Raw genomic sequence first — 27,521 nt, 5'->3', positions numbered from 1 at the left:
GCTCGTGCCACTCTTTTCTCGGATATGGAAGGGTCAATGCTCCAGTGTTTTTTTCTTCTATATTTTCACACAGTTTTGAACTGCAGTTTGTGTACAACATAGAAAAATAAATATGTATGTACAGTATATGAAATATTAAAGAGAACTGTTTTGAGTTTTTTGTATTAAATTGCTATTGTCAAAAAAAAAGTCTTTGTTGGGACCTTTATTTGAGCTGTGGACACTCTTTGACAAGTCTATTAATACAGTACTGTATATCCAGTGTACAGTACATTACCTTTCAATTAGCCATTTTATAATGCATGATGACAAAAGCAAACCGCAACTTAATTTTTAAATGTACATTTTATCAAGGGTTTGGGTTCAGTATTTTTATTTTTTTTAAATTGAAATACTTGTATTCAGCAAGAATGCATTAGATTGATCAAAAGTGACAGTAAAGACATATTACACACGTTAAGACCTGTGGCACCAAAAGGAAGGGACAAAAAGATAGAGAAGCCAGGTGTGTGATGAAATCACTCGGCAAGTCATCCGTCTTCCAAATACAGGCGAGTTCGGATCATCACACAAAACATGTCTATTTCCAATAAACGCTGTTCTTTTGAACTTTCTATTCATCAAAGAATGCTGAAAAATAAAATGTATCAGAAGTGGCACAACTGTTTTCAACATTGATGATAATCAGAAATGTTTCTGAATGATTTCTGAAGATCATGTGACACTGAAGACTGCAGTAATGATGCTGAAAATACAGCTGCGCATCACAGAAATAAATTACATTTTAACAGATATTCGCTTAGAAATCAGCTATTTTAAATTGTAATAATATTTCACAATATTGCTGTTTATTTTTTCTTTATATTCTTTTCCCAACCCCAAATTTTCTGCACTGGATTCTTATTATTCTGGCAGCAACAGTACTGATCTTTTTGTCACAATGCTACCAAATCTTGGCTGTGTAACATTTGAAGAAAAAATATTTGAAAATGATCTGATGTACAAAAACCAATCAGCAGTCAGAGGTTTTGTCCCATACACTAAAAAAAATGATACTATTTTTTTGTTTAAGGTAAGTGGTTGCAAACAATTTATTTTAGCTACATTTAAAATTTAAAAAAGTTAGTCAACTAAATGTGTTTATTTAAATGCAGCTAAAATGAATTGATTGCAACCACTTACCTTAAAAAAAACAGTAAATTCAATGAATTTTTTTCAATTTTTTCACTGCAATTCTGATTCACCCTTAAAAAGTTCTTTTTTGGTTTAAAAGTTTCTTTATTGACATCAATGGTTCCATGAAGAACCTTGGATATCTATGGAAACTTTCCATTCCATTCTTCAAAATGGAAAAAGATCCTTTAAATTATTGAAATATTCTTCACACTAAGAAAACAAAATGGTTCTGTTAAGATTATAAATTCTTTGGGGACCCAAAAATGGTTCTTCAAACCCAATTTGGAACCTTTTTTTTTTTTTAAGAGATAGTTCATGGGTCAATACTTGTAGTTTTCAGTTTCCAGCTCCATCACCATCTGAGCTTCATCAATCTGTGTCCTGATCCATCGGTCTGAGATCTGTCAGTGCTTCATCATTCTCAGCTCGCCCGTGGCTGGTAACACATGAAGTGGCCTCTAGTGTTTCTGAAGCAGCCTAAAGGGGGGGTTTAAGCCATATAAGGCCTGATTGTAACTCCTGTTTAACTATTCATCGTGGACACAGGTGCCAAGTGTTGGTGTGTATGTCTCTAAGGCCAAAGGAAGACATGCTAATACCCGAGATAAGAGAACACGTATCCCTGACCGATGACTGCAGGGTGAGCCAGTGCCACGATCAAGGTATTTCTTTCAAACATCTTCATTTTGCATCGGTTGAGAATTAAAATTCAAGGTCAGAATCGATTGCATGCAGTTCAGCAGCTCAGTTTAGTTTCAAATGCACATTAAGTCTCAAACAGATGAAGAGCAGAGCTTCGTTTGAGTGCTGGAATGTGAGACTCATCTGATACAGAGCTGTTTTACACCGACAGAAGCACAACACCGGCGACTAGGGTTGCTTTTGACGAGAACAACAAGTCACATTTGGACAATTCCATGACCAAATCCGGCTCATATCTTGGACGTTTATCACTGTATATCATGTGTTTGTCACTCGGTGAAGCTTTGACTCACTAATAGAGTTGAGTCCTTCAATAATCATGGACCTGCCTCCTCCGATGTCTCGACTGGATGTTGATGTGGATTTGGGCTTCGCTCTCTTCTTCTTGGTCCTGCTGTGTTTGTTTCTGTTGGTTACAATGGTTCGCTGTGCTCAGATGGTTCTGGATCCGTACAGCGCCATCTCTGTGTCCACCTATCAGGAGGAGCAAGTGGAGGGATGAAGGTTAAAGCAGGCGGATTGAGAACCATTGGATTGTAGAAGAACTTTAAAACAGATGCTTCTGGAAACACTCAGAGAACACAAGTGGAAACACATCTACACTTTCTCTAACCCTCATTGTGTGGAGACTCTTGGATTTCATTGGAACTCATCCGGGAAAAGGGATCTGAGTGTCATTATGAGATCTCATTACCACCAGGAATCATCACTGAGTGCAAATAAATCAACACAACTGTGTGTGAATGTCAGAAATGTGATGCGGCTGGATGAGAGTGTCCTACAGAGAGTCACAGAATAAATGTCATGTCTCACTGAATATTCAGGCTTCTATTTTTGGTTCAGTGAGTCTTAACTGTATTAACTGTAGTGCTGTGAAACTAAAAACCACAGGATGGATCCAGTTACACTTTTACAGCTGATCACATGGCAATGTTCAAAATGTGAGCTTTACACAATGCCATGATATAGTTAAATTCTGAACATCTGAAAAGCTTTGATTAGGGTTTGAATAAGTGTTTTTATTTATTTATTTTTTTAAATATCTGCATTACATTTTTTGTAAGTCGCTTTGAAGAGACTGCCAAATGCAAGAGATTTTAATTAATTAATGTGCATACATTAATTTATGCATGCTGATTAACAGTTAAATAATAAATTGTGGTTTTATTCTAAAAAAAAACAGTATGTTGGTGTTTTGTTTTGTTTTTTTCTTTTTGGAGAAATATAACTTTTTTCTTTAATAAAAATTAAATTACAGTCATTAAATATGGTGAACAGTTGACTGGACACTTAGTAAACTATTTCATACATTGTTAGTTGTTAGTATGCACACACACACATAGTTAAAAAACCAACCCGATCTCATGAAAGTGCGTATAAATAGTACGCCAAATGAAAATGAAAATTCTTGGTATTGAAATGCAAAAATGGACTTTGGCATATATATGCTATACGATGGGTATAGGGTTGTGGGGTAGATGCGTATCATACAGTCATGGCCAAAAATATCGGCACCCTTGGTAAATATGATCAAAGAAGGCCGTGAAAATTAATCTGCATTGTTAATCCTTTTGATCTTTTATTTTAAAAATTCACAAAAATCTAACCTTTAATTGGATAATAAGAATTTAAAATTGGGGGAAATATCATTATGAAATAAATGTTTTTCTCAAATACACATTGGCCACAATTAACGGCACCGTTTTATTCAATACTTTTTGAAACCTCCATTTGCCAGTTTAACAGCTCTAAATGTTCTCCTGTAATGCCTGATGAGGTTAGAGACACCTGACGAGAGATCAGAGACCATTCCTTCATCCAGAATCACTCCAGACCCTTTAGATTCACAGCTCCATGTTGCTGCTTCTTCTCTTCAGTTCACTCAAGTTCTACAGGGTTCAGGTCAGAGGACTGGAATGGCCAGCAGAAGCTTGGTTTTGTGCTCAGTGACCCATTTTTGTGTTGTTTTTGAGGTTTGTGTTTGGATTATTGTACGGTTGGAAGATCCAAACATGGCCCATTATAAGATTTCTAACAGAGTCAGTCACTTATTGAGTTTTTATCTGTTGGTATTTGATAGAATCCATGATGCCGTGTGTCTAAACAAGATGTCCAGGACCTCCAGCAGAAATATAGGCCCACAACATCAAAAATACAGCAGTATATTTCATTGTACACATGGGGTACTTTTTATCTCTGTGTTCACCAAACTCATCTTGAGTGTTTGCTGCTAAAAAGCTCATTGTTTAGTTTCATCTGACCATAGAAGCCAGTCCCATTTGAAGTTCCAGTCGTGTCTGATAACTGAATATGCTGGAGTTTGTTTTTGGATGAGCGAGGAGAATTTTTCTTGAAACCCTCCCGATCAACACGTGGTGATGTAGGTGCTGTTTGACAATTTTTTTAAAGGTTTTCTGACCCCGAGACTTAACTATTTTCTACAATTCTCCAGCTGTGGTCATCGGAGAGTCTTTAGCCGCTCAAACTCACCTCCTCACCGTGCATTAGGACGATATAGACACACGTCCTCTTCCAGGCAGTTTCCTAACATTTTATGTTGATTGGAAATTCTTAATTATTGCCCTGATGGTGGAAATGGAAATTTTCACTGCTCTAGCTCTTTTCTTAAAGCCACTTCACTAAATTGTGAAGCTCAATTATTTTTTTCTACACATCAAAAATATATTCTTTGGTTTTTCTCATTGTGATGGATGAATAAGGGAATTTGGGCTTTGTTTTCCCTCCTATTTACACTGAACAAAATTATAAAAGCAACACTTTTGTTTTTGCCCCCATTTTTCATGAGCTGAACTCAAAGATCTAAGACTTTTTCTATGTACACAAAAGGCCTATTTCTCTCAAATATTGTTCACAAATCTGTCTAAATCTGTGTTAGTGAGCACTTCTCCTTTGCCGAGATACTCCATCCACCTCACAGGTGTGGCATATCAAGATTCTGGTTAGACAGCATGATTATTGCACAGGTGTGCCTTAGGCTGGCCACAATAAAAGGCCACTCTAAAATGTGCAGTTTTATCACACAGCACAATGCCACAGAAGTCACAAGTTTTGAGGGAGCGTGCAATTGGCATGCTGACTGCAGGAATGTCCACCAGAGCTGTTGCCCGTGAATTGAATGTTCATTTCTCTACCATAAGCCGTCTCCAAAGGCGTTTCAGAGAATTTGGCAGTACATCCAACCGGCCGCACAACCGCCGACCACGTGTAACCACACCAGCCCAGGACCTCCACATCCAGCATCTTCACCTCCAAGATCGTCTGAGACCAGCCACCCGGACAGCTGCTGCAACAATCGGTTTGCATAACCAAAGAATTTCTGCACAAACTGTCAGAAACCGTCTCAGGGAAGCTCATCTGCACGCTCGTCGTCCTCATCGGGGTCTCGATCTGACTGCAGTTCGTCGTCGTAACCGACTTGAGTGGGCAAATGCTCACATTCGATGGCGTCTGGCACTTTGGAGAGGTGTTCTCTTCACGGATGAATCCCGGTTTTCACTGTACAGGGCAGATGGCAGACAGCGTGTATGGCGTTATGTGGGTGAGCGGTTTGCTCATGTCAGCGTTGTGGATCGAGTGGCCCATGGTGGCGGTGGGGTTATGGTATGGGCAGGCGTATGTTATGGACAACAAACACAGGTGCATTTTATTGATGGCATTTTGAATGCACAGAGATACCGTGACGAGATCCTGAGGCCCATTGTTGTGCCGTTCATCCACGACCATCACCTCATGTTGCAGCATGATAATGCACGGCCCCATGTTGCAAGGATCTGTACACAATTCCTGGAAGCTGAAAACATCCCAGTTCTTGCATGGCCAGCATACTCACCGGACATGTCACCCATTGAGCATGTTTGGGATGCTCTGGATTGGCTATACGACAGCATGTTCCAGTTCCTGCCAATATCCAGCAACTTCGCACAGCCATTGAAGAAGAGTGGACCAACATTCCACAGGCCACAATCAACAACCTGATCAACTCTATGCGAAGGAGATGTGTTGCACTGCGTGAGGCAAATGGTGGTCACACCAGATACTGACTGGTTTTCAGACCCCCCCCAATACAGTAAAACTGCACATTTTAGAGTGGCCTTTTATTGTGGCCAGCCTATGGTACACCTGTGCAATAATGCCACACCTGTGAGGTGGATGGATTATCTCGGAAAAGGAGAAGTGCTCACTAACACAGATTTAGACAGATTTGTGAACAATATTTGAGAAATAGGCCTTTTGTGTACATAGAAAAAGTCTTAGATCTTTGAGTTCAGCTCATGAAAAATGGGGGCAAAAACAAAAGTGTTGCATTTATAATTTTGTTCAGTGTATATTTCTGTGAAACAGGAAGCCATGGCTGGATAATTTCATGTTCATAATCACCCTGGAGTGCTCAAAATTGTGAAAATGAATGGGAATATACTTCAGAGATATTTTAAGAATTTCTAGGGGTGCCAATAATTGTGTCCAACGTGTATTTGATAAAAACATTTATTTCATAATGATATTTTCCCCCATTTTTAATTCTTATTATCCAATGAAAGGTTAGATTTTTGTGAATTTGTTAAATAAAAGATCAAAAGGATTAACAATGCAGATTAATTTTCCGATGTTTCTGGCCATGACCGTATGTACGTGAAAACTGCCTCTTATGCACGCCAACAAATTTCGTATCATATACACGCGAAAACTGCGTATTATATGCACGCCACACACGTTCGTATCATATATACGCCAAAGTCCATTTTTGTGTATCAATACCACGAGTTTTCATTTTTATTTGGCGTACTATTTATACGCATTTTTTTAATGAGACCGGGCTCCACAAATTCAGTTGCAGACTGTTGAAGAAAAATTCATTTTGGTTGATTTTACATGATTCTATATACTCATGAAACATTGTGTAGTGCAATGCTTAACTTAGAACTGCTGTGCAAGTCACAGTGAATTAAAGTGAGGGGCCTAAACGGAGATGAGGGGGTCAACTGGGAGACCAACTGGGAGACCTGTCCATGACCTAGAGGGTCGTCTAGGCCATAAATATAAGGGACAGTGCTTTAGAAATATGATATAGTGGAGTGTTTCTTTTTATTTTCTTACCATGTGTGGAAAAGTACAGCTGTTAGGAGTTTGTAACCTTGAAGGCCGAGGGAGATATAAGGTGCAGGGAACCCTCCCTTCTTTGTCACACTCTGCAGCAACCTGTGTGTCTGTAAGACTGTTGGCCTTCTTTGCAAAGAATAAAACCTTTAAAAGACAACTGAGAGTGAGTTCGTCTCTTACATGGTGAGAGTCATTTTAATTTGAAAATGAAAAATGTGAAGAAAAAGTAACTGCATCACATAGACCTACTAACCGCTCTGTCTGCGTCTCTCCACATGCACCACCACTGTACCATCACTATCCCGTGGCTGAGCTGCAAGCCCTGAAAGTGGACCCTGACCTCAACTGCTCTCCACCAAGAAGACCAACAGAACTGCGGGCAGAAGCAGAATACAGAGAACAAATAGAGGAAGACCCCGAGATAATTCCTGAAACCCCCAACGAAGAAGCTGAAGAGAAGAGAGTGCACAGAGCTCCCCCAACAAAGAAAAGAAAAACAAGACAAACAGTAAAAGAAGAAAATGTGAGCATAACAGACCGAAGTTTTGGGACCTGATGGGCCAATGATGGTCTTTAGACCATGGACTGTGACTGATATGAAAGAAGCTATGGCTCATTTGCCAAGCCCTGAGGAAGCAGGTGACAAATTCTCTACTGAACTATTCACGTTTTGTCAGGAGTTCAGCCCTACTGTGCATGAACTGGGAAGGCTGATGGCAGTGAAACTGGGGGCTTCGAGCTGGCATAAAGTGAGTGAAAGGCTGCAGAAGGAAGACAGCCGGAGAGAACACAGCAAATGGGAGCACAGACACAATCTGGAGTACCGCACAGCTGTTGAAGAGCTGGCTGAAGGTATAAAAGTAGCATTCCCAGCGTGTGTGGACACAGCAAAGATTGGCAACTGCTGCCAGAACAGAGAAGAGTCTATTCAAGATTATTATCATCGTCTTTATGAAATATTCAACAAACACAGTGGCTTAATAGAGCCCGACGACCAAGGAAATCAGCCTGAGACATGGGAATGTCATTTGCGGACCTGGTTCTTGAATGGACTGAGACCTGAGATTGCGCAAGCAGTGAAAACCAGCTACATCGAATGGAAAAATGGACGATTATCTGCTGTTTTAGCACATGCTTTGCACGCAGAGGAACTGCAAACAGCGAAGAAAGAAAAGGCTAAAGCAAGGACTGACAGAGAATTACAGTTGGCTTTAGTGCAAGCTGTATCGAGACCTGGGGGCTCTTCTGTGCAGCGGCGTCAGCAGACGGGAGGGGAAGAGGAAAAAGGCAAGGTGGAAGATGCCCGAACGGGGCTGAAGGAAATTCTGAGAAACGGGGTTGTTGGATCTGTGAAACTGATGATCATGAGACCAGAAAATGCACCAAATGTAGATTGTGCAAGAAAGATGGTCATTGGGCCAAGGACTGCCCAGAGAACCAGCAAAATCAAGAAGCAGACTGAAGTGAGGCAGAAGGAGTGCAGGGAGGAGGGGTCCAGGGGGAGCAGCCAACGGCTACAGAAAAGGGAAACAAACATTTTTTTTAACCACACACATACACTGATGTACATACTGCTCTGGGCAATAAAGGAAAAAAGCTTGCATGTCTTTGCCAAACATTTATCAAAAATTTCATAATTCAAATCAGAAACACACAATGTACGAAAGTCAAGGATTTTTAAGTACGCCTAAATACCCCATGCTGGTGGAGGGGGTAATGGTTGAGTTTTTAACTGATTCTTGGGCATTGAGATCATCTTTGCGACCCTGTGACTTGCCATGTCAACCGTCATTAACTGATAAAACAAATGAGTCTATTTCCGCATCAGGGCATGCAATTTTTGAAAGATTTACAGTGCCCTTAAATTGTGAAACGGAAGGGGCCCGAGTGCTGAAACATGCATTCATTTATTCGCCAAAATGCCATGGACCCCTCATTGGTTGAGATTTGATGTGTAAACTGAATCTGACGCTTGTAGCAGACTCCTCGGGGGTCAGAATGACAGAGGAGGCGCAATTGTGTAACAGAAAAACAGCTCCAGTTTTACCTAATAGCAGGACAGGCTGTGCCTCACTTATCACTTTCCAAGGCGAAAGAGCAGACGTGGTCTGAAGTGCGGTGACTGACTGGTGTGAGATAAGTGTTGGTGTGAAGCACAGCGAGAGCTTAGGGGCATTTATGTCGGAATGCAAGTATGAAATTGAGGTAGAGAGGGTTGTGACACCCATTGACAAAAGCACAAAGGAAAACCACTGCATGGCAAACATCAGTGCATCAGACATTCACCCAGCGCTAGCTGTGGTGCCCTCTGCTTTGTGGGCAAAACATAAATATGATGTGGGACTGATTAAAGGATGTGATTTACCCCAAAATCTGATTACAGACCCTGTCAACATCAGTATCCTCTGAAGCCAGAGGCAATAGTGGGAATAACACCAGTGTTTGAATCACTATTGAAAGAGGGAATAATAGTGCCATGTAATGATTCTCCAGTGTGCACTCCAATTTTTCCTGTGAAAAAGATAAGAGATAAAGGACAACCCACAGAGTGGCGTTTTGTCCAAGACTTACAAGCAGTAAATGCAGCTGTCAGACAAAGGGCTCCATCAGTGCCAAATCCATGTACGATTTTGTCACAAATAACACTAGATGCAACATTTTATTCAGTGGTAGATTTGGCTAATGCATTTTTTAGTGTGCCAGTGGATAAAGGTAGCCAATTTTGGTTTGCATTTGAATTCAATGACAAAGGCTATAAATTTACGAGCTTAAGTCAGGGGTATGGAGAAAGTCCTACCGTTTACAATGAGGCACTTCGAACTGCTTTACTACAGTCCGTGAATGATTTATGTCTGTGTGCTAGAGATGAGCCTACGTGTGTGGCTCGGGAGGGCCACAAGGTCAGCCTGGCTAAACTACAGTTTGCAAAACAACAGGTTACATTCTTGGGTCATGTCATAACACCCAACGGCAAGTCCCTGTCTGACAAAAGAGTGCAGGCTATAAAAGATGTACCAAAACCAATCACAAAGAAACAAATCTTGTTTTCATTTTTGGGAATGGCTCGTTTTTATCGACGGCTCGTTGGTTACAATACCACACTATCTTGCTCGATATGCCGAATATCACTGCCAGACGATGCACAACCTTGAATGTTGCCACTCTCCTTCCGACGGAGGCAGATGGGGAGGAGCACCATTGTTGTCTAACTGCTCCCGAAAAAATGTGTGCACCGCGTCCAGACCTTTCTGATGTACCACTTGAAAACTGCGAAAATGTCCTCTTTGTGGATGGCTCAGCTTTCAGAGATCCACAAACAGGCCAGAATAAAGTTGGCTATGCGGTAACGACTGAACTTGAAGTCGTGGCTTCTGGCTCATTGCCATCAAATTATTCAGCACAAGCAGTGGAGATTGTGGCGTTAACAGAAGCGTGTAAGCTTATGGCAGGAAAATGCGTCACAATTTACACCGATTCGCGTTACTCATTTGGCGTTACGCATGATTTTGGAGCACTGTGGAAACACAGAAAATTTTTAAAGTCAGATGGGCGCCCAATATTAAATGCTCCTCTTGTGGCAGCTTTACTAGAGGCCATTTTGCTGCCTGATAAGGTAGCCATCTGTAAGTGTGCAGCACACACAAATAACAAAGATTTTGTATCTGCAGGAAATGCCAGAGCAGACGCAGGCCCTTTTGAATATCTACAGATGGACTTTATTGAATTCCATGAAAAATCAGATCAGACAAGGGGACACATTTTGTCAATGAGGCAATCAAACAAGTGGGTCAGTTTTTGGGAATTGACATGAAGAGACACTGCAGTTACAGAGCCGCCTCAGGGGAAAAGATCTAGGGGAAAAGAGAGCTGAGCCCATTCAAAATTCTCTTTGCTAGACCACCATTTGTGGGAATAGAAGCTGCCATCGACAGAATTGTGTGAGCATGACATGTTGAGTTACTGCAAAGAAATGTCTTCTGTTGTCTAATGTCTGTGTGCAGGTGAAAGCTGCCCAGGGGAAAGTTGCTGTAACTCCCTTGCACGACATTAAACCTGGTGATTTCGTGGTGGTACGAGATCTGAGGAGAAAGAGCTGGAAGGCGAAAAGGTGGTTGGGACTGTTCCAGGTGCTTCTGACTACCCACACGGCTGTGAAGGTAGCTGAAAGGGCAACGTGGATTCATGCCAGCCACTGAAGAAAAGTTGCATCTGCATCTCAGGAGGAGGAACGGAAGGAGTAAGAGATCTGAGACGTGTGTCAACAAGTGCCAGGATCCTGTGTAAATAGCAAATACTTATATCAGGGCAAGAGCAAGGACACGACTGAAAAACTGTAGTAGTCTGTGTAGCAGCTAGAGCCTCTTATTCGACTACAAGCAGCAGTTACAGACAAACGGTATGAACTGAGAGAGAAATATTCAGGAAGTGCTGATAACAGACTCCAGCATCATAGCTGTGTGCTCAACCGGAGCCCATAAATTTGCAACACGGTACGAGGGAGGCTGGAAGGGTGGTGCTTTTCATCAGTAAAGAAGCAGAACTCTCAGCACATGCTGTTAAAATGTACAATTTAGACGTATTTCAACATTTTAAAACGTACAAATCGATACGTATTTTTGGCTAAAAAACGTAAAAATATTTACGTATCTTTTATATCAATAAGATATTCGAATCAATGCATTTTTTAACATTTTATCTATAAGCAATTTAGACTTTTAGACCCCTTAACCTACCCCCAAACCTAAACCTACCCATTTTATAGCGAATATAAAAGGATATAAAACGCAATTGACCGTTTACATGCAGGAAAATAACCATTTTAGTAACAATATAGCATTAAAAATGTTTTTATAGTCGCTAATCCCACTCCTGCATCTAAACCTATATTTCTGTACAGTATAAGAAAAACATGACAGACAGGTAAATACAATTACAATCATTTATTTATTGCAAAAATGTCAAAAGCACTACCAAAAGTAATCCAAATGACGATGCGTTGCAGCCGCAGTCCTCTCTGGCGGAATACAGGTGCTGGTCATATAATTAGAATATCATCAAAAAGTTTATTTATTTCACTAATTCCATTCAAAAAGTGAAACTTGTATATTATATTCATTCATTACACACAGACTGATATATTTCAAATGTTTATTTCTTTTAATTTTGATGATTAGAGCTTACAGCTCATGAAAGTCAAAAATCAGTATCTCAAAATATTAGAATATTACTTAAGACCAATTCAAAGAAAGGATTTTGAGAAATCTTGGCCAGCTGAAAAGTATGAAAATGAAAAGTATGAGCATGTACAGCACTCAATACTTAGTTGGGGCTCATTTTGCCTGAATTACTGCAGCAATGCGGCGTGGCATGGAGTCGATCAGTCTGTGGCACTGCTCAGGTGTTATGAGAGCCCAGGTTGCTCTGATAGTGGCCTTCAGCTCTTCTGCATTGTTGGGTCTGGTGTCTCTCATCTTCCTCTTGACAATACCCCATAGATTCTCTGTGGGGTTCAGGTCAGGCGAGTTTGCTGGCCAGTCAAGCACAGTAACACTATGGTCATTGAACCAGCTTTTGGTACCTTTGGCAGTGTGGGCAGGTGCCAAGTCCTGCTGGAAAATGAAATCAGCATCTCCATAAAGCTTGTCAACAGAAGGAAGCATGAAGTGCTCTAAGATTTCCTGGTAGATGGCTGCGTTGACTGTGGACTTCAGAAAACACAGTGGACCAACACCAGCAGATGACATGGCAGCCCAAATCATCACAGACTGTGGAAACTTCACACTGGACTTCAAGCAACATGGATTCTGTGCCTCTCCACTCTTCCTTCAGACTCTGGGACCTTGATTTCCAAACTAAATGTAAGATTTACTTTCATCTGAAAAGAGGACTTTAGACCACTGAGCAACAGTCCAGTTCTTTTTCTCCACAGCCCAGTTAAGATGCTTCTGACGTTGTCTCTGGTTCAGAAGTGGCTTGGTAGCCCTTTTCCTGAAGACGTCTGAGCGTGGTGACTCTTGATGCACTGACTCCAGCTTCAGTTCACTCCTTGTGAAGCTCTCCCAAGTGTTTGAATCGGCTTTGCTTGACTGTATTCTCAAGCTTGCGGTCGTCCCTGTTGCTTGTGCACCTTTTCCTACCCAAATTCTTCCTTCCAGTCAACTTTGCATTTAATATGCTTTGATACAGCACTCTGTAAACAGCCACACCTTTCAGTAATGACCAATGTAATGAACAATGTTTGTCTTCTGGATCATTGCCAAGTCAGCAGTCTTCCCCATTATTGTGGTTTCAAAGAACAAGAGATACCCAGAATTTATACTGTAGGGATGGTCATTTATTCAAACTCAAATGTAAATATTCTAATATTTTGAGATACTGATTTTTGACTTTCATGAGCTGTAAGCTGTAATCATCAAAATTAAAAGAAATAAACATTTGAAATATATCAGTCTGTGTGTAATGAATGAATATAATATACAAGTTTCACTTTTTGAATGGAATTAGTGAAATAAATCAACTTTTTGATGATATTCTAATTATATGAGCAGCACCTGTACAGTAGGTTTGTGTGAGGGTGCAGAGCAGAATTTATGTTGTTAATCGCTGAAAATATGATCCATATTTTCCTGATCCTCTCGCTCTCTGTGAACGCGTGAAGGCACGCGCGTGCTAGCATCATTCAAACACACACCTCACCAGAAACACGGCATGTCGCAATCTGTGACGAAGGCAGGCGAGAGCCAATGAGTGTTCGATTATCCTGCCGTAAAACCTGTCGTTTGAAGCGGCAACATTTGAAATTGTAACTAGCGCGTCAGTCAGCGCGGGCTTTGCTGTTTACGGTTGCTGGACTCGCTGCTCGAGATGGAGATGAAGATCGTCGAATAAAGGCTTGGATTTGGGTCTGTTCCTCGCAGTCGTGTGGATTGTGAAGATCTGGATTACAGCGCACGAATAAAATCGTTTCATTTCGTAATTATGTTACGGTTTGGTGTTTTTTTTTTATAGTTCTGTTGTCAGTCACAGCATGTCGGAGAAAACGCCTTTTGTGGCCCATGGCAAACAAAGTACACGACAAGTAAAGGTTAAATGATTTAAAATGTTATTTATTTTAAGGTTTAAAGTGAAGTCTTGTTTAACATTATGTTGGCCTATTACTGGAAACAAGCTGGCAGCAGAAATCACACAACAAAACAAAATGTTATCATTTCGTATTAAGTAAACGAGTAAACTATTTAATGATGCAATTGAAAACAAGGTAATTGATATGACAACTAAAAACAACTAATAATAAAATGAATGCCGCGATTTCAATATTCAAAAGGATTAATTTTTAGATGTCGTCAATACGTCAGTTTTGTACGTTTAGATGCTGAAATACGTAAGTATTGTACGTTTTAGTGCCTGTAAAAACGTAAGTAAATGTACGTTTTATAGAACCACATTTTACGTAAAATACATACGAATTATCATGAGATCACGTTGGCTGTGCGGAATGACTGTATTGGCTATGATAATCTGTTCATCACATTCTACCTGATTGCAGAACTGAGAGCATATCAGTCCAACTGCGAACATCTCATCCAATGATACTGATCATCGACGCACAAAGAGATCAACCCTGACAATGGTTAATGATGAGATGAAACAGATTAGGGATGCAGTTATTCAAAAACAGGTTAGTTCTTGATATGCTGATGTCAGAACGGGGAGGAGTCTGTAAAATGCTGGGTACATCATGTTGTTTCCACATTTCAGATCACAGTGACAATGTGACCAATATCATCACTCACATGAGAATGGCCGTAAAAGAGCTTGAACGAACAAACTATGTATGGGTTGAATGGTTGGCAAACTTGTGGGGAGGATGGGTATACTGGCTGTGTAATACTGTGTTACCAATTGTGGCGGCAGGATTACTGTTGTTGTGTTTACCATGCATTTTTCAGTTTGAATCCAGCTCAGTCCAGACAGAGACTGGTGAAATCTACAGTATCAAATGGTTAACGAGGCAGTTTATCCTGAGGACATGATTTTGGATTTGTGTGAAGATGAGCAAACAAATGATGGGGAAACTACCAGTAGTGGAAGCTACAGTGAAATGTGTTTAATGACTTAAGAAGACAATACTTCGTTTAGCCCATCTATATCTATACTGTTTGCTTGCTGAGATTAGGGTCTGTCCCCATACAAAAAGCCTTAGCGTGTTTTTCTGACTTCTTTCAAGAATTTAAGAGAGTGATCATTTATACGAAAATCAGAGATGAAGAGTATAAATGTGATGTAATGACTTGCTTTGATATTGTCATTATTATTTTGAGTATATTGCATTTAATTTTGGTAAAGTAGTAAGAGTTTTAGACGTAGTAATGAATTTTATTATAATTAGTTATCAATGGATGATAAAAAGGGGGAAATTGTTGAAGAAAAATTCATTTTGGTTGATTTTACATGATTCTATATGTGACCCTGGAGCACAAAACCAGTCTTAAGTCGCTGGGGTATATCTGCAGCAATAGCCAAAAATATATTGTATGGGTCAAAATTATCATTTTTTATTTTATGCCAAAAATCATTAGGATATTAAGAAAAGATCATGTTCCATGAAGATATTTTGTAAATTTCTTACCGTAAATGTATAAAAACTTCATTTTTGCTTAGTAATATGCATTGCTAAGAACTTAATTTGGACAACTTTAAAGGTGATTTTCTCAGTATTTAGATTTTTTTTGCACCCTCAGATTCCAGATTTTCAAATAGTTGTATCTCAGACAAATATTGTCCGATCCTAACAAACCATACATCAATGGAAAGCTTATTTATTCAGCTTTTAGATGATGTATAAATCTCAATTTCGAAAAATTGACACTTAAGACTGGCTTTGTGGTCCAGGGTCACATATGCGCATGAAACATTGTGTAGTGCATGCTTAACGTAGAATTGCTGTGCAAGTCACAGTGAATTAAAGTGAGAGGCCTAAACGGAGATGAGGGGGTCAACTGGGAGACCAAAGGGTGCCTGTCCATGACCTAGCGCAGGGGTACTCAAGTTCAGAGGCCAAGCGGGCTGCATTTAAACTACATACAATGCGTAGGGCAACAAATTACAATTTGCTTCATCAGACTTTAAGATAATATTTGTAGATTTACTGATTTAGAAATACAGTTTATTACTTATCTAAGTCTTGCTTGTCCTTGTCCTATTTAAAATAACACTGCATGAAAAAATATATATAGGGCCTATATATTTTTTAAAAGTAAAAATCTGGAACAAAAAATTGGATTAAAAGTTAGTTTTGCTATATTGATGCAAAAAAAAAAAAAAGCATATTAAACAAACTCAAAATGCTAAAACTAAAAACATTCTTGAGCAAATATAGTTCACAAATTTCTTTAGAAAGAAGTATTATACCATGATTCTGAAAAAAAAAAAAAAAAAACTAAAAATAACAATTTACTAGTTTCTAGAGAATATTGCTGCAGTCTATTTATAGAATACAATATTCAACGAATTGATTAAAAAAGTTAAACAAATGATTCATAACTTCATGACTTGCTCATAAAGACTTGAATTCCTGAATGAATCAACGTTTTTTGAACAATCTCTTTTTATGTCACTTGTCTCCACCTGCTAGCATTACGTTGTAATTGATACAATCTTTATTTGAAGCATCCGCCAAATGTGTCAGTGATTTGCACGCACTCTCTGTTCATCCCTCGTGCACTAAATTCTCTCTCAGTGGAGAAAAGGCCTTTCTCAGGCCTAATCCTGCCTTTATGCCTAAATGCTTCCCAGCTTTCACTCGTGAGGTGCTTGAGCTTTCTGCTTTTCACCCTCCTCCTTTTTCCTCTGCGGAGGATCAGAGGCTGAATGCTTTGTGTCCTGTTCATGCCCTGCGGTTGTACGTTGACAGGACCAGCCCTTTCAGAAGAAATGACCAGTTCTTCATTTCTTGGGCCCCCCCGAACACGGGAAATCCCATTTCTAAGCGACGCCTCTCTCATTGGCTCGTGGAAGCCATCTCCTTGGCATATGAATCTATGGGAGTGTGGCCTCCAGGGGGCCTCAGAGCTCATTCCATTAGGGCCATTGCAGCCTCCTGGGCCCTATTTAAAGGGGTTTCCTTGCAAGACATTTGTGCCTAAAAATCTAACTGACTAATATTTTGAGCGCAAATTGTAATAAACATACATTAATCTTCAGCATGACGTGGGCCACAACATTAATGGAGACGGGCTGCCTGTTGAGTACCCCTGGTCATCTAAATATAAGGGACAGAGCTTTAGAAGTATGATGTAGTGGAGTGTTTCTTCTAATTTTTTTTACCATGTGTGGAAAAGTACAGCTGTTAGGAGTTTGTAACCTTGAAGGCCGAGGGAGATATAAGGTGCAGGGAACCCTCCCTTCTTTGTCACACTTGAAGCAAATTGAAACATTGGGTGCACAAAATATTTGTGTGACATATGCCAAAATAAAATATAGGGTAGAGCGAGGGAAAACGCCCCCCTTAAGGACTGTGTAATTTTTTTTCAATGAAACAAAAGTTAAATGTGTTCAGAAAAGTTATCATAGTTTTAGTGACAATGACATACATTATAAACCAAGTATGAAAAATGTCCAGAGTTTTCATGTTATTAGATTTTTAACATAATTTAATTTGTACCAAGGGGGCGTTTTACCCCACCTATGGGGCAAAACGCCCCATGGGTGGGGTAAAATGCCCCCCCAGTCTGACAAAGCAATTTGCTTTAAACACGTACGGCAAAATCAGAGTACAGGCAGTTTTAGCTTAAAATTTAAAAGAATATAATCAACAATTATGTAGGTATTATAAAATTAGAATAGTCTATTTGAAAAAAAATAATAAGTTAGCTGATGATAACTGGCTAGCTAACTAACCTCCTGATGCTAGCTTGAGGTAATTTTTAAATATAAAGTCCAATTATTTTTATCCAACCAACTAGTTAGAATTCATTTGATGGAAAAACAAAGGATTTGATGTTCAGAACAGAATAACTACAGTAATTGCCCCCTGGGGCGTTTTACCCCACTGACTATGTTTGAGAAAAAAATTATGTCATTCTGAAAATATAATTATATTTTTATTAAATAACATGTACTCCCTATCTACGGCCCTACTGTTCTCATATCATATATAACTGTGATGTTCTACAAAACAACAAGCTTTAAAACACTTTTTTTCTTACTGCTGAAAATTAGATCATTTACTGTGAAATCCACTTTCTCTCTAAGCTTCATGGGGAAAACTTCTACATCACTCTTGTCAACGCAGTCCATAGTTACAATAAAAATGGGGGCGTTTTCCACCACTTGACCCTAATATGGGCATATATACTGCCACTCTTCCTGTTTCTTCTGCTCATCAAGGCTGTATCTATTTGATCAAAAATACAGAAAAAAACTGTTATTTTGTCAAATATTATTGCAATTTAAAATAACAGTTTTCTATTTTAATATACTTTAAAATGTAATTTATTTCTGTGATGCGCAGCTGTATTTTCAGCATCATTACTCCAGTCTTCAGTGTCACATGATCCTTCAGAAATCATTCTAATATGCTGATTTATAATCAATGTTGGACGCCATTGAGCTGCTTCACATTTTTTGGGGACTTGTGATATTTTTTTTAGGATTCTCTGATTAATAAAAGTTAAAAAGAACAGCATTTATTTAAAAATTAATTTTGTGTTACAATATACAATGCTATTCAAAAGTTTGGGGTCAGCACATTTTTTCTTTTTCTTTAAAAAAACAAAAAACAAATGTATAGTTTTATTTAGGAGGGATGTGTTAAATGAATAAAAAGTCATAGTAAACATTCATATTTTGAACAAATGCTGCTCTTTTTAACTTTGTATTCATCACATAATCAAATAAAAAAGTATCACACGTTCCAAAAAAACTATATTAAGCAGCACCACACTTTCAAGGCTCATAATAAATCAGCATATTAGAATGATTTCTGAAGATCATGTGACACTGAAGACTGGAGTAATGATGCTGAAAATACAGCTGCGCATCACAGAAATAAATTATAGTTTAAAGTATATTAAAATAGGAAACCAATATTAGAAATTGCAATGAGATTTCACAATATTACTGGGTTTTCTTCTGTATTTTTGATCGAATAAATACAGCCTTGAGGAGCAGAAGAGACTCCCTTAAAAAACATTAAAAATCTTACTGATCCCAAACTTTTGAGAGGCAGTGTATATATATATATATATGTGTGTGTGTGTGTATGTATATGTATATGCATATGTATACACACACACACACACACACACAGTTAATGAGTAAAATGACCATGGCAAAATTCTAACCAATGTTAATGTTATCATATATTAACGTTTGCTAGTATAAATTGAAAAATATTATAGAAAATCGAATTTTATACATCAAAACTCATTACTTCTGTACTGTCTGTCCGAAACAAGAGGACTTTTAATTTGAAACATAAATGATATATATATATAGGACTTTTATTCTGAAAAACGTGTAATGGCTGCAGCAGCAGTATGTACACATGGATAACACACTGATATCGTTAGCTTCGTCTAGAGGATTTCAAAAGTTTTAAAGTATATAACATCCATCTGTCGTTTGAAAGCACTTTCTCGTGTTCAACGCGGATTCGCTGAAGGTAAAGTGTGTTTTAAAGACTGGACTGATGTAATGTCAGTGTGCTCGCGACGGAAGGTCATGATGAAAGTGATTTCTGAACACGTTTATCATTGATGTAGATGTGATCTTTCTGCAGCATGGCTGTGTTTGGAGGAGTGTTGAGGAGCTTCTGTCAGTCCTCGGCTCGACTCTTCAGCACAGGTGTGTGAACGATCCTCTCTCTCTGCTTAAGTGTGTGGAATGTGAGTAATATGTTGTTTTTGCTGTATGTCCTGTATCACACAGGCACTTGTGCTAGAATACGAATGCACGCGATCCCCAAACTGAGAGAGGTGGACCGATGGACGGAGAAGAGGTGCATGTTCGGAGTCTACGACAACATCGGGATCTTGGGTGAGCATATATTCATGCATTAAAATACAAGCTATTTGTTAAATAATTTTTATATTTTAGTAGAGAATGTATTTGGGTGTCTTACATTTGTTTTCAGAGCTGCAACAGACTAGTAATTGAGCTTCAAAAATACTAACAACCAAAACAGATTACATTTTTTAAAACTAAATAGATGAGTCATAACAAAATTTGTACAGCCTGCATATTTGTGTCAAAACTTTGCATGCACGTTCATTACCCTAAATGAGAAATATAAAAAATAAATAGTTTAACCAGTATTTCAAGCAGTTTGAAAAGTGAATGCAGGTCAACCTGAATCTGACACTACAGGAAGGTTTTAAAATGTTTTTTACTAGTCCTCATTGATTAATCATGAACTACTGTAATAAATGCATGCTGTAGGAACCCTACATCTCATTATCTTTCATCATTTTGCCAGTATTCATTGTGTATTAATATTTTTGCTCTCAAATCAATTAGATACAAAATGTGAACATACAGTAAAGATACGGTAATTACAATTTTAAATATAATGAAGACTTTTTTTACTAAATGAACACATTTGTATGCATGCACCAAAATACAAATGCACAGCAGAAATGTATTAAATTATTTGATATTTATTTTGATATTAACTTGTATGTAAAATGCCACACAGAGAGTTCCATGAACGTGATGCAAACAAACAAATCATTGTATTTTGAACTGATTCATTCTGACTCGTAAAAATGAATCGCTCGTTCCGGTTCTAATGGATCTCATTGTGCAACTGGGGTTTAAATTAGAGATGTGATTGAAAAATGAGTCTTAACGTGCTTAAAACTGGAAATCATGACAAGGATTGAATGCAAAACTGACCTACCAGGATAGTCTTTAGGAAACATAATGGACAAATATTTCATTATAATCATCACAATGTTCATATCACCAGCAAGTCTTCTATCAGCACTAGGCTGTATTGTCCGTTGATCAGCATTACTGTGTTTGACTGCAGGAGATTTCAAAGCTCATCCAAAAGACTTGATCAGAGGACCGGTGTGGCTCAGAGGCTTCAGCGGAAACGAGCTCCAGCGGCTCATCAGGCAGAAGCGGATGGTGGGAGACCGAATGATGACCGAGGACAAGCACATCCTGGATAAGAGGATCAGCTTCCTGTACCGCCGCTTCAACAGATACGGCAAACACAGATAGACTCGGCCACAGCCGCCTCCTTCATTTGTCCTGACGTGGAATTCAGTTTGTGTCGAAAGCTGCAGTTCCAATCATTAAAACAGTATAAATTCCTCAATGTCGTCATCATTACAAAATATTGACTTCGAATGCTGAAGAGTTACATTAAAAAGATTTATTTTAAAAAGTCATAATTTTGCAACGAAAAAATTCTTATTCATCCCCGAAAAAGAGTTCAGTGATTTCAGGCATGCTGATGAGCCTCAGTGGGACAGGGAACTAGGGCTGGGGAATCCTGGGAACTGACCCTCGGTCATGACCGGATGCTCCGACTCCATCTGACAGAACAACCAAAACACACACCTCAAAACCACCGTCACTATCACTACTGCTTAGCATTCTGGTTATGGATATTGCAGCGTCTGTGCACCAATGATTCCTCAAATCATGAGGAGAGGTATGATGTTTTAAATAGTAAAGAGTTATTGGAGATTTCTACAGACATGAACGTGCATGAACATAAACAAGGTCAGCTACTATAACTGGAAGTCCTTTTCTAAAATGACATTTAATTTCTGTGGAATATAATTTTACAAACATTAATGGGTCATCGGTCACTGATACACTACTGTTTGGGGTCAGTAAGATTTTTTTTTTTTAAAGAAATTAATACTTTTAGTCAGCAAAGACACGATCAAAAGTGACAGTATAGACATTTATAATGTAGCAAAATATTTCTATTTCAAATAAATGCTGTTCTTTTGAGCTTTCTATTCATCAAAGAATCCTGAAAAATAAAACGTATCACAGTTTCCACAAAAATATGAATGTTTTCGACATTGAAAAGTGTCTTGAGCAGCAAATCAGAATATTAGAATGATTTCTGAAGATCATGTGACACTGAAGACTGCAGTAATGATGCTGAAAATACAGCTGCACATCACAGAAATAAATTACAGTTCAACATAGATTCACATTGAAAATGCTTGTTTTTAATTGCAACAATATTTCACATTTTTACTGTGTTTTTGATCAAATAAATGCAGCTTTGGTGAACAGAAGAGACTTCTTTCAAAAATAATCTTACTGACCCCAAATGTTTGAGCAGTAGTGAAGGATCAGTAATTAATTACTGCATGAGTCAGGGGGTCTATTCTTTAAACCGATGTCCTGGGTGTCTCATACCTGTGCGTCTCGCTCTCTGTCCTTTGGGACCCTGTGCCTCTTTTTCTTTGGTCCAGCTGCTGACTGATGAGGAAACGCTGGAGAAGAGCCGTCTTCATCAGCACCAACAGCTGCATCTAAACCAGCCTTCCCTTCATCCTGCACGAACACATCGAGTGTTTAATGAGTCATCAGCCACTGATATGGACTGCACTCTTAGAACAAATAGATTCATTTCTATCGAAGATCAGAATTGAGTGCGAACAGCTGTATGTTAAACAGTTTAAATGAAGCTTGAGTTGTGGATCATCAGCGTGTTTCTCGCCTCCAGTGTGATGGTGAGCTGTGCCGTTCTGTAATCATCTCCGTACGAGTCCAGAGTCTTCATCAGAAACCTGACACACACACACACACATTCAGCTGTTAGACGCACTGTATCAAACGTACCAAATGAGAGGTACACTGTATACTTTACAGTATAAGTTGGGTTTTTATGTAAATTGACGTGTACCTGAAATATATATAAAAAAAACAATACAAATGCATTTTTGGTTATCAGTACTAGCCGTTGTTCGGTTGAATTTATGTTGGACTCGTGGATGTTTTTATTTCTGATAAATGCCTTCTAATTCTTGGCACTTCATTTTATTATATTGGGAGAATATTAATTTGTAAAGTAAGCATTTGAATAAAAGGTTTAAAAGTTAATGGAATAAGTTAATGTTATTTATTGTTAAGATAACCAAAGGATTAATCAACTAGTCAGATTCATCAGGTGGCAAACATATTGTTAGATTTAAGGAATAGTTCACCCAAAATGAAAAGTAGCTGTAAATGCACTCACCCTCAGGCCATCCGAGATGTAGAGGAGTTTGTTTCTTCATCAGGTTTGTAGAAATGTGTCTCTGCATCAGTGTCTCAGCGATGGATGCTCTGCAGTGAATGGGTGCCGTCAGAATGAGAGTCTGATAAAAACATCACAATAATCCACACCACTCCAGTCCATCAGTTAACATCTGGAGAAGACAAAAGCTGAAACAAATCCAGCATTAAGACGTTTTTAACTTCTGTTGTTTCTGGCTAAAGGAGTCCATCAAAATCCACCAACATTTTTTAAAATGTTTTTGGATTGTAAAGCTGCTTGATCTGTGCATATATCCTCCATGAATTAGACCAGATGTTTTCTTCACTGGAGGAAGTGTTATTATGGACTCATATTTTAGCAACAGTTTGAAGTTAAAAACGTCTTAATGCTGGATTAGTTTCAGCTTTTGTGTTCTCCAGATGTTAACTGATGGACTGGAGTGGTGTGGATTATTGTGATGTTTTTATCAGACTCTCATTCTGACGGCACCCATTCACTGCAGAGCATCCGTCGCTGAGACACTGATGCAGAGACACATTTCTACAAACCTGATGAAGAAACAAACTCCTCTACATCTCGGATGGCCTGAGGGTGAGTGCATTTACAGCCACTTTTCATTTTTGGGGTGAAACATTCCTTAAAATCAATAGAAAAATGAATCATAAGTAGCAGTCATAGTTATGACTCTTACTCAGTTGATGCTTTTAGTAATATGCGCTAGTGTTTCTGCGTTCTACCTTCTTTCTTTCCTCAGTCGGCGTGTCAGTCTCTGCACCTGGTGAAGCCGTCCCAAAATCTTCTCATTTACCTGAGGACAGGTTCATATGACATTTGGTCAAGAAATCTTCATGCTGTGCTAAAACCGTGTGTATTTTTTTCCACAAAAGGTGAATTTTTGAAGGATATCCTGACCACTCTTTTTCCATTTTAGATTCAAAAACCGAGCTCTTTGTTTTTGAACATGAGTGACGGTGAATTAAGCCAGTCCTCTACACTACAGTTCAGTGTAAATCTGTTCACCTGTTCAATCTCTTTGCACCTCTTGCTGAGAGCGTGATACTTGCTCTTGTCCAGCTCTCTCCTCTCATCTTCCCCGTCCTGTGCGGGGCCCGACGGGGCCCCATCGTTATCCAGGAGCTCACTGCCGCTGGGGCCCAGCTCCACGCCGCCTGTCTCCAGCTCCGCTTCCAGAATGTGACCCCCGAACAGAGGAGGCAAAGCCAGACCTGAGAAATCCTCCATCATCTGAAGCACATCCACAGACAGACAGATGCTCTGACTCACACACACCAGACGGAAAGTGCTTTCAATAGAGCACACATATACACAACAGCAGCGACTGGTTTACAGATAAAGATGTTAATAATCACAAACTAAGCATGCTTTCTGTGAACTCACATGGAGCGTTTCTGTTCTGCAATATCAGTATGATTATGAATATGCTAATATGATTTCCGTGCTTAAAAACCGTTTTAATGATTTGAATTCAATGCTTACCTTTAGTTAGTAATATTGTAAAGAGCCATACTTGATTCAGTCAGTTTATTATAAACCCGGCAGGTATGTTTTCTACTCCTCATCAGTTCCGCCTATACATCATTTAAACGATACATCTAACAAAAGCAAGTATTAGCCTGTTTCATGTGATAAAACAAAAGTAAACATCTACATTTTCATCTACACTACAGCTTTCGAAACAACGAGACGCGTTTTAAATACGTCATTGACCGTTCAGCCAATCCACAGCGAATGCGTCACCAACATTTGTTATCGAACTACAATTCCCATGATACCTGAGACAGGACTACAGAAGCAAACATGGCGGCCAGTGAGTATATTTTTGCGTGTTAGCTGCTTGAAAGATGTTGTGTTTTGTTTTAGTTAGGCTCGATTTACAAAAATAGAATCAACAGGCAGTTATAGAGCTATTGCATTATATTCGTGTACTAAAAATAATGATTGTGTAATGTGTGAATACGAGAATGACCTTGGTCTCATACTAGCTGTTGTTTGCTTTGCGCTGCTTTAAATACGAATACACGGTTACTTATTGGAGGCCTTTATTATGGCAGACTCTACTATGTCTTGTTTTCGACGTGTACCATGGTATTCTAAGAAGTACATGGCAATAATTCAGCACTACTGTGGAATATTATCAAGAAGCATGGTATTACCATATGATAGCATCTCTGTGGAGTGCTAGTGAAGTTAAGATCTGTAATCAAACTCTTTGTTTCTGTAGTTGGCAGGTTTTTGAAGAAAGCTTGGAATAAAGAGCCTGTGATCACAGTTTCCTGTGGCATCGGATTGCTGGGTGACTGAGATATTAATGCATCACTTTATGGATCTTCTTTCTGCTTTATGAATCTAACAACTATATATATATTGTGTTTTCAGCTTGCATTCTGCCAGCTTTGAGCCCTTTAACAAAATACACAGGAATGATGAACCGAGCTGTTCCATACAATTATCCAGGTATATTATGCTTATGTAATGTGTAAACGCTTAACACCAGGGTTATTTGGGTGTTTCTTTAATTAGGGGAACTTTGTAGATAAATCTAAAGATATTCATGGCTAAATATATGTTTAGGCTTAATATTTATTGTTGTGCGTGTATGTGTGTGTACATACATATATACATACATATATCAGGGCTTCCAAAATTTCAAAATCCCTGGTAGCCCTTCGGGCAGGTACTCTTCAGATTTTGGTAGCCTGAAAATTAATTTAACTAGCCCGAATTAAAAAATTACTATTTTATTTATTTTTATCTTTTTTAAATATAGAAAATCAGATAGGAGTTTAAATGTCAATAAAAAATATTTTCAATACACAAATATCAACAAATATGAAGGAAGGAATTTTATTTCACTATTTACAGGGAATCCGCAGAATTTTTAAAAATATATTTAAGGCAATTTATGACCCATTTTAAGAGCTGCACGAGTAAAATGAACACAGAATGAGCGGGGCTGGACAATGTCTATGGTAACATACAGTTTTGAGCCATAAAATTACATGATTTGCAGTTCAGATACAGGTTTTCACAAAAACAAAAATCTTATACAACAGCGTTTCAGGCTATAGGCCGTTTTTATGAAAAGGGATCAATCAAGCATATAAATTATGTTAATTTAAAACGTATAAATATTACTGTCTTAATTGTTTAGATTTTTAGAAGGCACATCAACTTCTTTCTCATTTACAACTCTATGTGTTTGCTGCGTAAAAACATGAGTTGATATCTGCATTGATCTGACCATAAACTGTAAGAAAGGCTTATTGGAAATGCAGATTCATTCTCTGCCACGAGGTGGCGCTTTAGGAGCGCTGAGATATTGCGGTTTTTGGTAGCCTGACTGGAAAACACGACTGGATTTGCGAGCCCTGTATATATATATATATATATATATATATATTTCTTATTTGTTACACTGTTTATTTAAGTTTATATTATTATAATCTTTGAGATACTATTAGTTTTTATTATTTTGAATTTTAATTTAAAGTAATATTGTATGTTCTTATTTTTAGTAATTATTGTTTTTTATATATAAGTGTGTGTGTGTATATATATAGTTTTTATTAATTTTATTTCAGTTGTAGTTATTTTAGTACATAAAGTTAAACTAAATTAAAATATGTTGCTTTGGAAACTATCTGAAATAAAAGGTTTTGTGTATTTTATTTCTGTGAACATTTATTCTATTTCAAGTATCAAATTATTATTATTATTTTTTAAGTGGTTTTTAGTTTCAGTTTTAGTTAGTTGAAATAACCCTGATTTGTATTATTATTATTATATTTATTGATTTATTTTTAGATTATTCTCACGTTTATATTGAAAATCTTAATCTCAGTGTGTTTAATCTCATCATGAATCAGTAATCAGCTGGTTAAAGTGTTTTAGTTGATCTCTTTAATCCCGTTGCTCTCTTCAGTTCCAGTTCGAGATGATGGAAACCTGCCGGACGTTCCAGCGCATCCCAGCGACCCACAGGGGCAAAACCTGGCGTGGCTGAAAAACCTGTGAAAGTCCTTCAGAGTCCTGTACAGTCACACTCACCTTTACTTCTCTCAATAAAAGCTCTTTATTTAATTATCCTCTTGTTTTTATTTGATATCGTAGATTATTTTAGTCTTTCACAAAATATACTTGCCATATCAGTAATAAACACCCGACGTATCTTTTATTCTGGTACAGTTTTGTAACATTCATTGGCTTTCATCGTAATTGTTTGTGTATAGAGAGTGAAACAAGTCCAAACCACTTGATTAACTTTGTT

At 38.4% G+C, this 27,521-nt stretch overlaps 4 protein-coding genes across 5 annotated transcripts; 3 read left to right on the top strand and 1 right to left on the bottom strand.

Annotated features, from left to right (window-relative positions):
- The first annotated feature begins 2,197 nt into the window (after nt 1–2,197).
- Nucleotides 2,198–2,380, top strand: LOC131521717 (cortexin domain-containing 1 protein-like). The gene has a single exon (XM_058746685.1). It carries the CDS (start codon nt 2,198–2,200, stop codon nt 2,378–2,380), a length of 183 nt encoding a protein of 60 aa, XP_058602668.1.
- Nucleotides 2,381–19,502: 17,122 nt separating this feature from the next.
- Nucleotides 19,503–21,317, top strand: mrpl51 (mitochondrial ribosomal protein L51). 2 transcript variants are annotated; one of them, XM_058748101.1, is made up of 4 exons: nt 19,503–19,660; nt 19,778–19,842; nt 19,927–20,034; nt 21,029–21,317. In XM_058748101.1, the coding sequence occupies exons 2-4, from the start codon at nt 19,779–19,781 to the stop codon at nt 21,223–21,225; spliced, it is 369 nt and encodes a 122-aa protein (XP_058604084.1). In that variant the 5' UTR covers nt 19,503–19,660; nt 19,778; the 3' UTR covers nt 21,226–21,317. The 2 variants fall into 2 exon arrangements, with proteins under 2 accessions (XP_058604084.1, XP_058604085.1); XM_058748102.1 differs by having other exon boundaries at nt 19,761–19,842.
- Nucleotides 21,318–21,404: 87 nt separating this feature from the next.
- Nucleotides 21,405–24,930, bottom strand: tfpt (TCF3 (E2A) fusion partner). The gene is made up of 6 exons (XM_058748100.1): nt 24,731–24,930; nt 24,254–24,478; nt 23,971–24,041; nt 22,694–22,763; nt 22,390–22,527; nt 21,405–21,542 (listed from the first exon to the last, which is right to left on the bottom strand). Exons 2-6 carry the CDS (start codon nt 24,476–24,478, stop codon nt 21,468–21,470), a joined length of 579 nt encoding a protein of 192 aa, XP_058604083.1. The 5' UTR covers nt 24,731–24,930; the 3' UTR covers nt 21,405–21,467.
- A 49-nt stretch (nt 24,931–24,979) lies between these two features.
- ndufa3 (NADH:ubiquinone oxidoreductase subunit A3) lies at nt 24,980–27,334 on the top strand. Its single transcript, XM_058748103.1, has 4 exons — nt 24,980–25,061; nt 25,476–25,547; nt 25,631–25,708; nt 27,177–27,334. Exons 1-4 carry the CDS (start codon nt 25,052–25,054, stop codon nt 27,266–27,268), a joined length of 252 nt encoding a protein of 83 aa, XP_058604086.1. The 5' UTR covers nt 24,980–25,051; the 3' UTR covers nt 27,269–27,334.
- The last annotated feature ends 187 nt before the right edge of the window (nt 27,335–27,521 follow it).

Source organism: Onychostoma macrolepis, chromosome 16 (genome assembly GCF_012432095.1).
Source record: "Onychostoma macrolepis isolate SWU-2019 chromosome 16, ASM1243209v1, whole genome shotgun sequence".
Lineage (NCBI taxonomy): Eukaryota > Metazoa > Chordata > Actinopteri > Cypriniformes > Cyprinidae > Onychostoma > Onychostoma macrolepis.
Note: the sequence above shows the minus strand (reverse complement) of the source record. Positions and strands in the feature narration are given on the sequence as shown.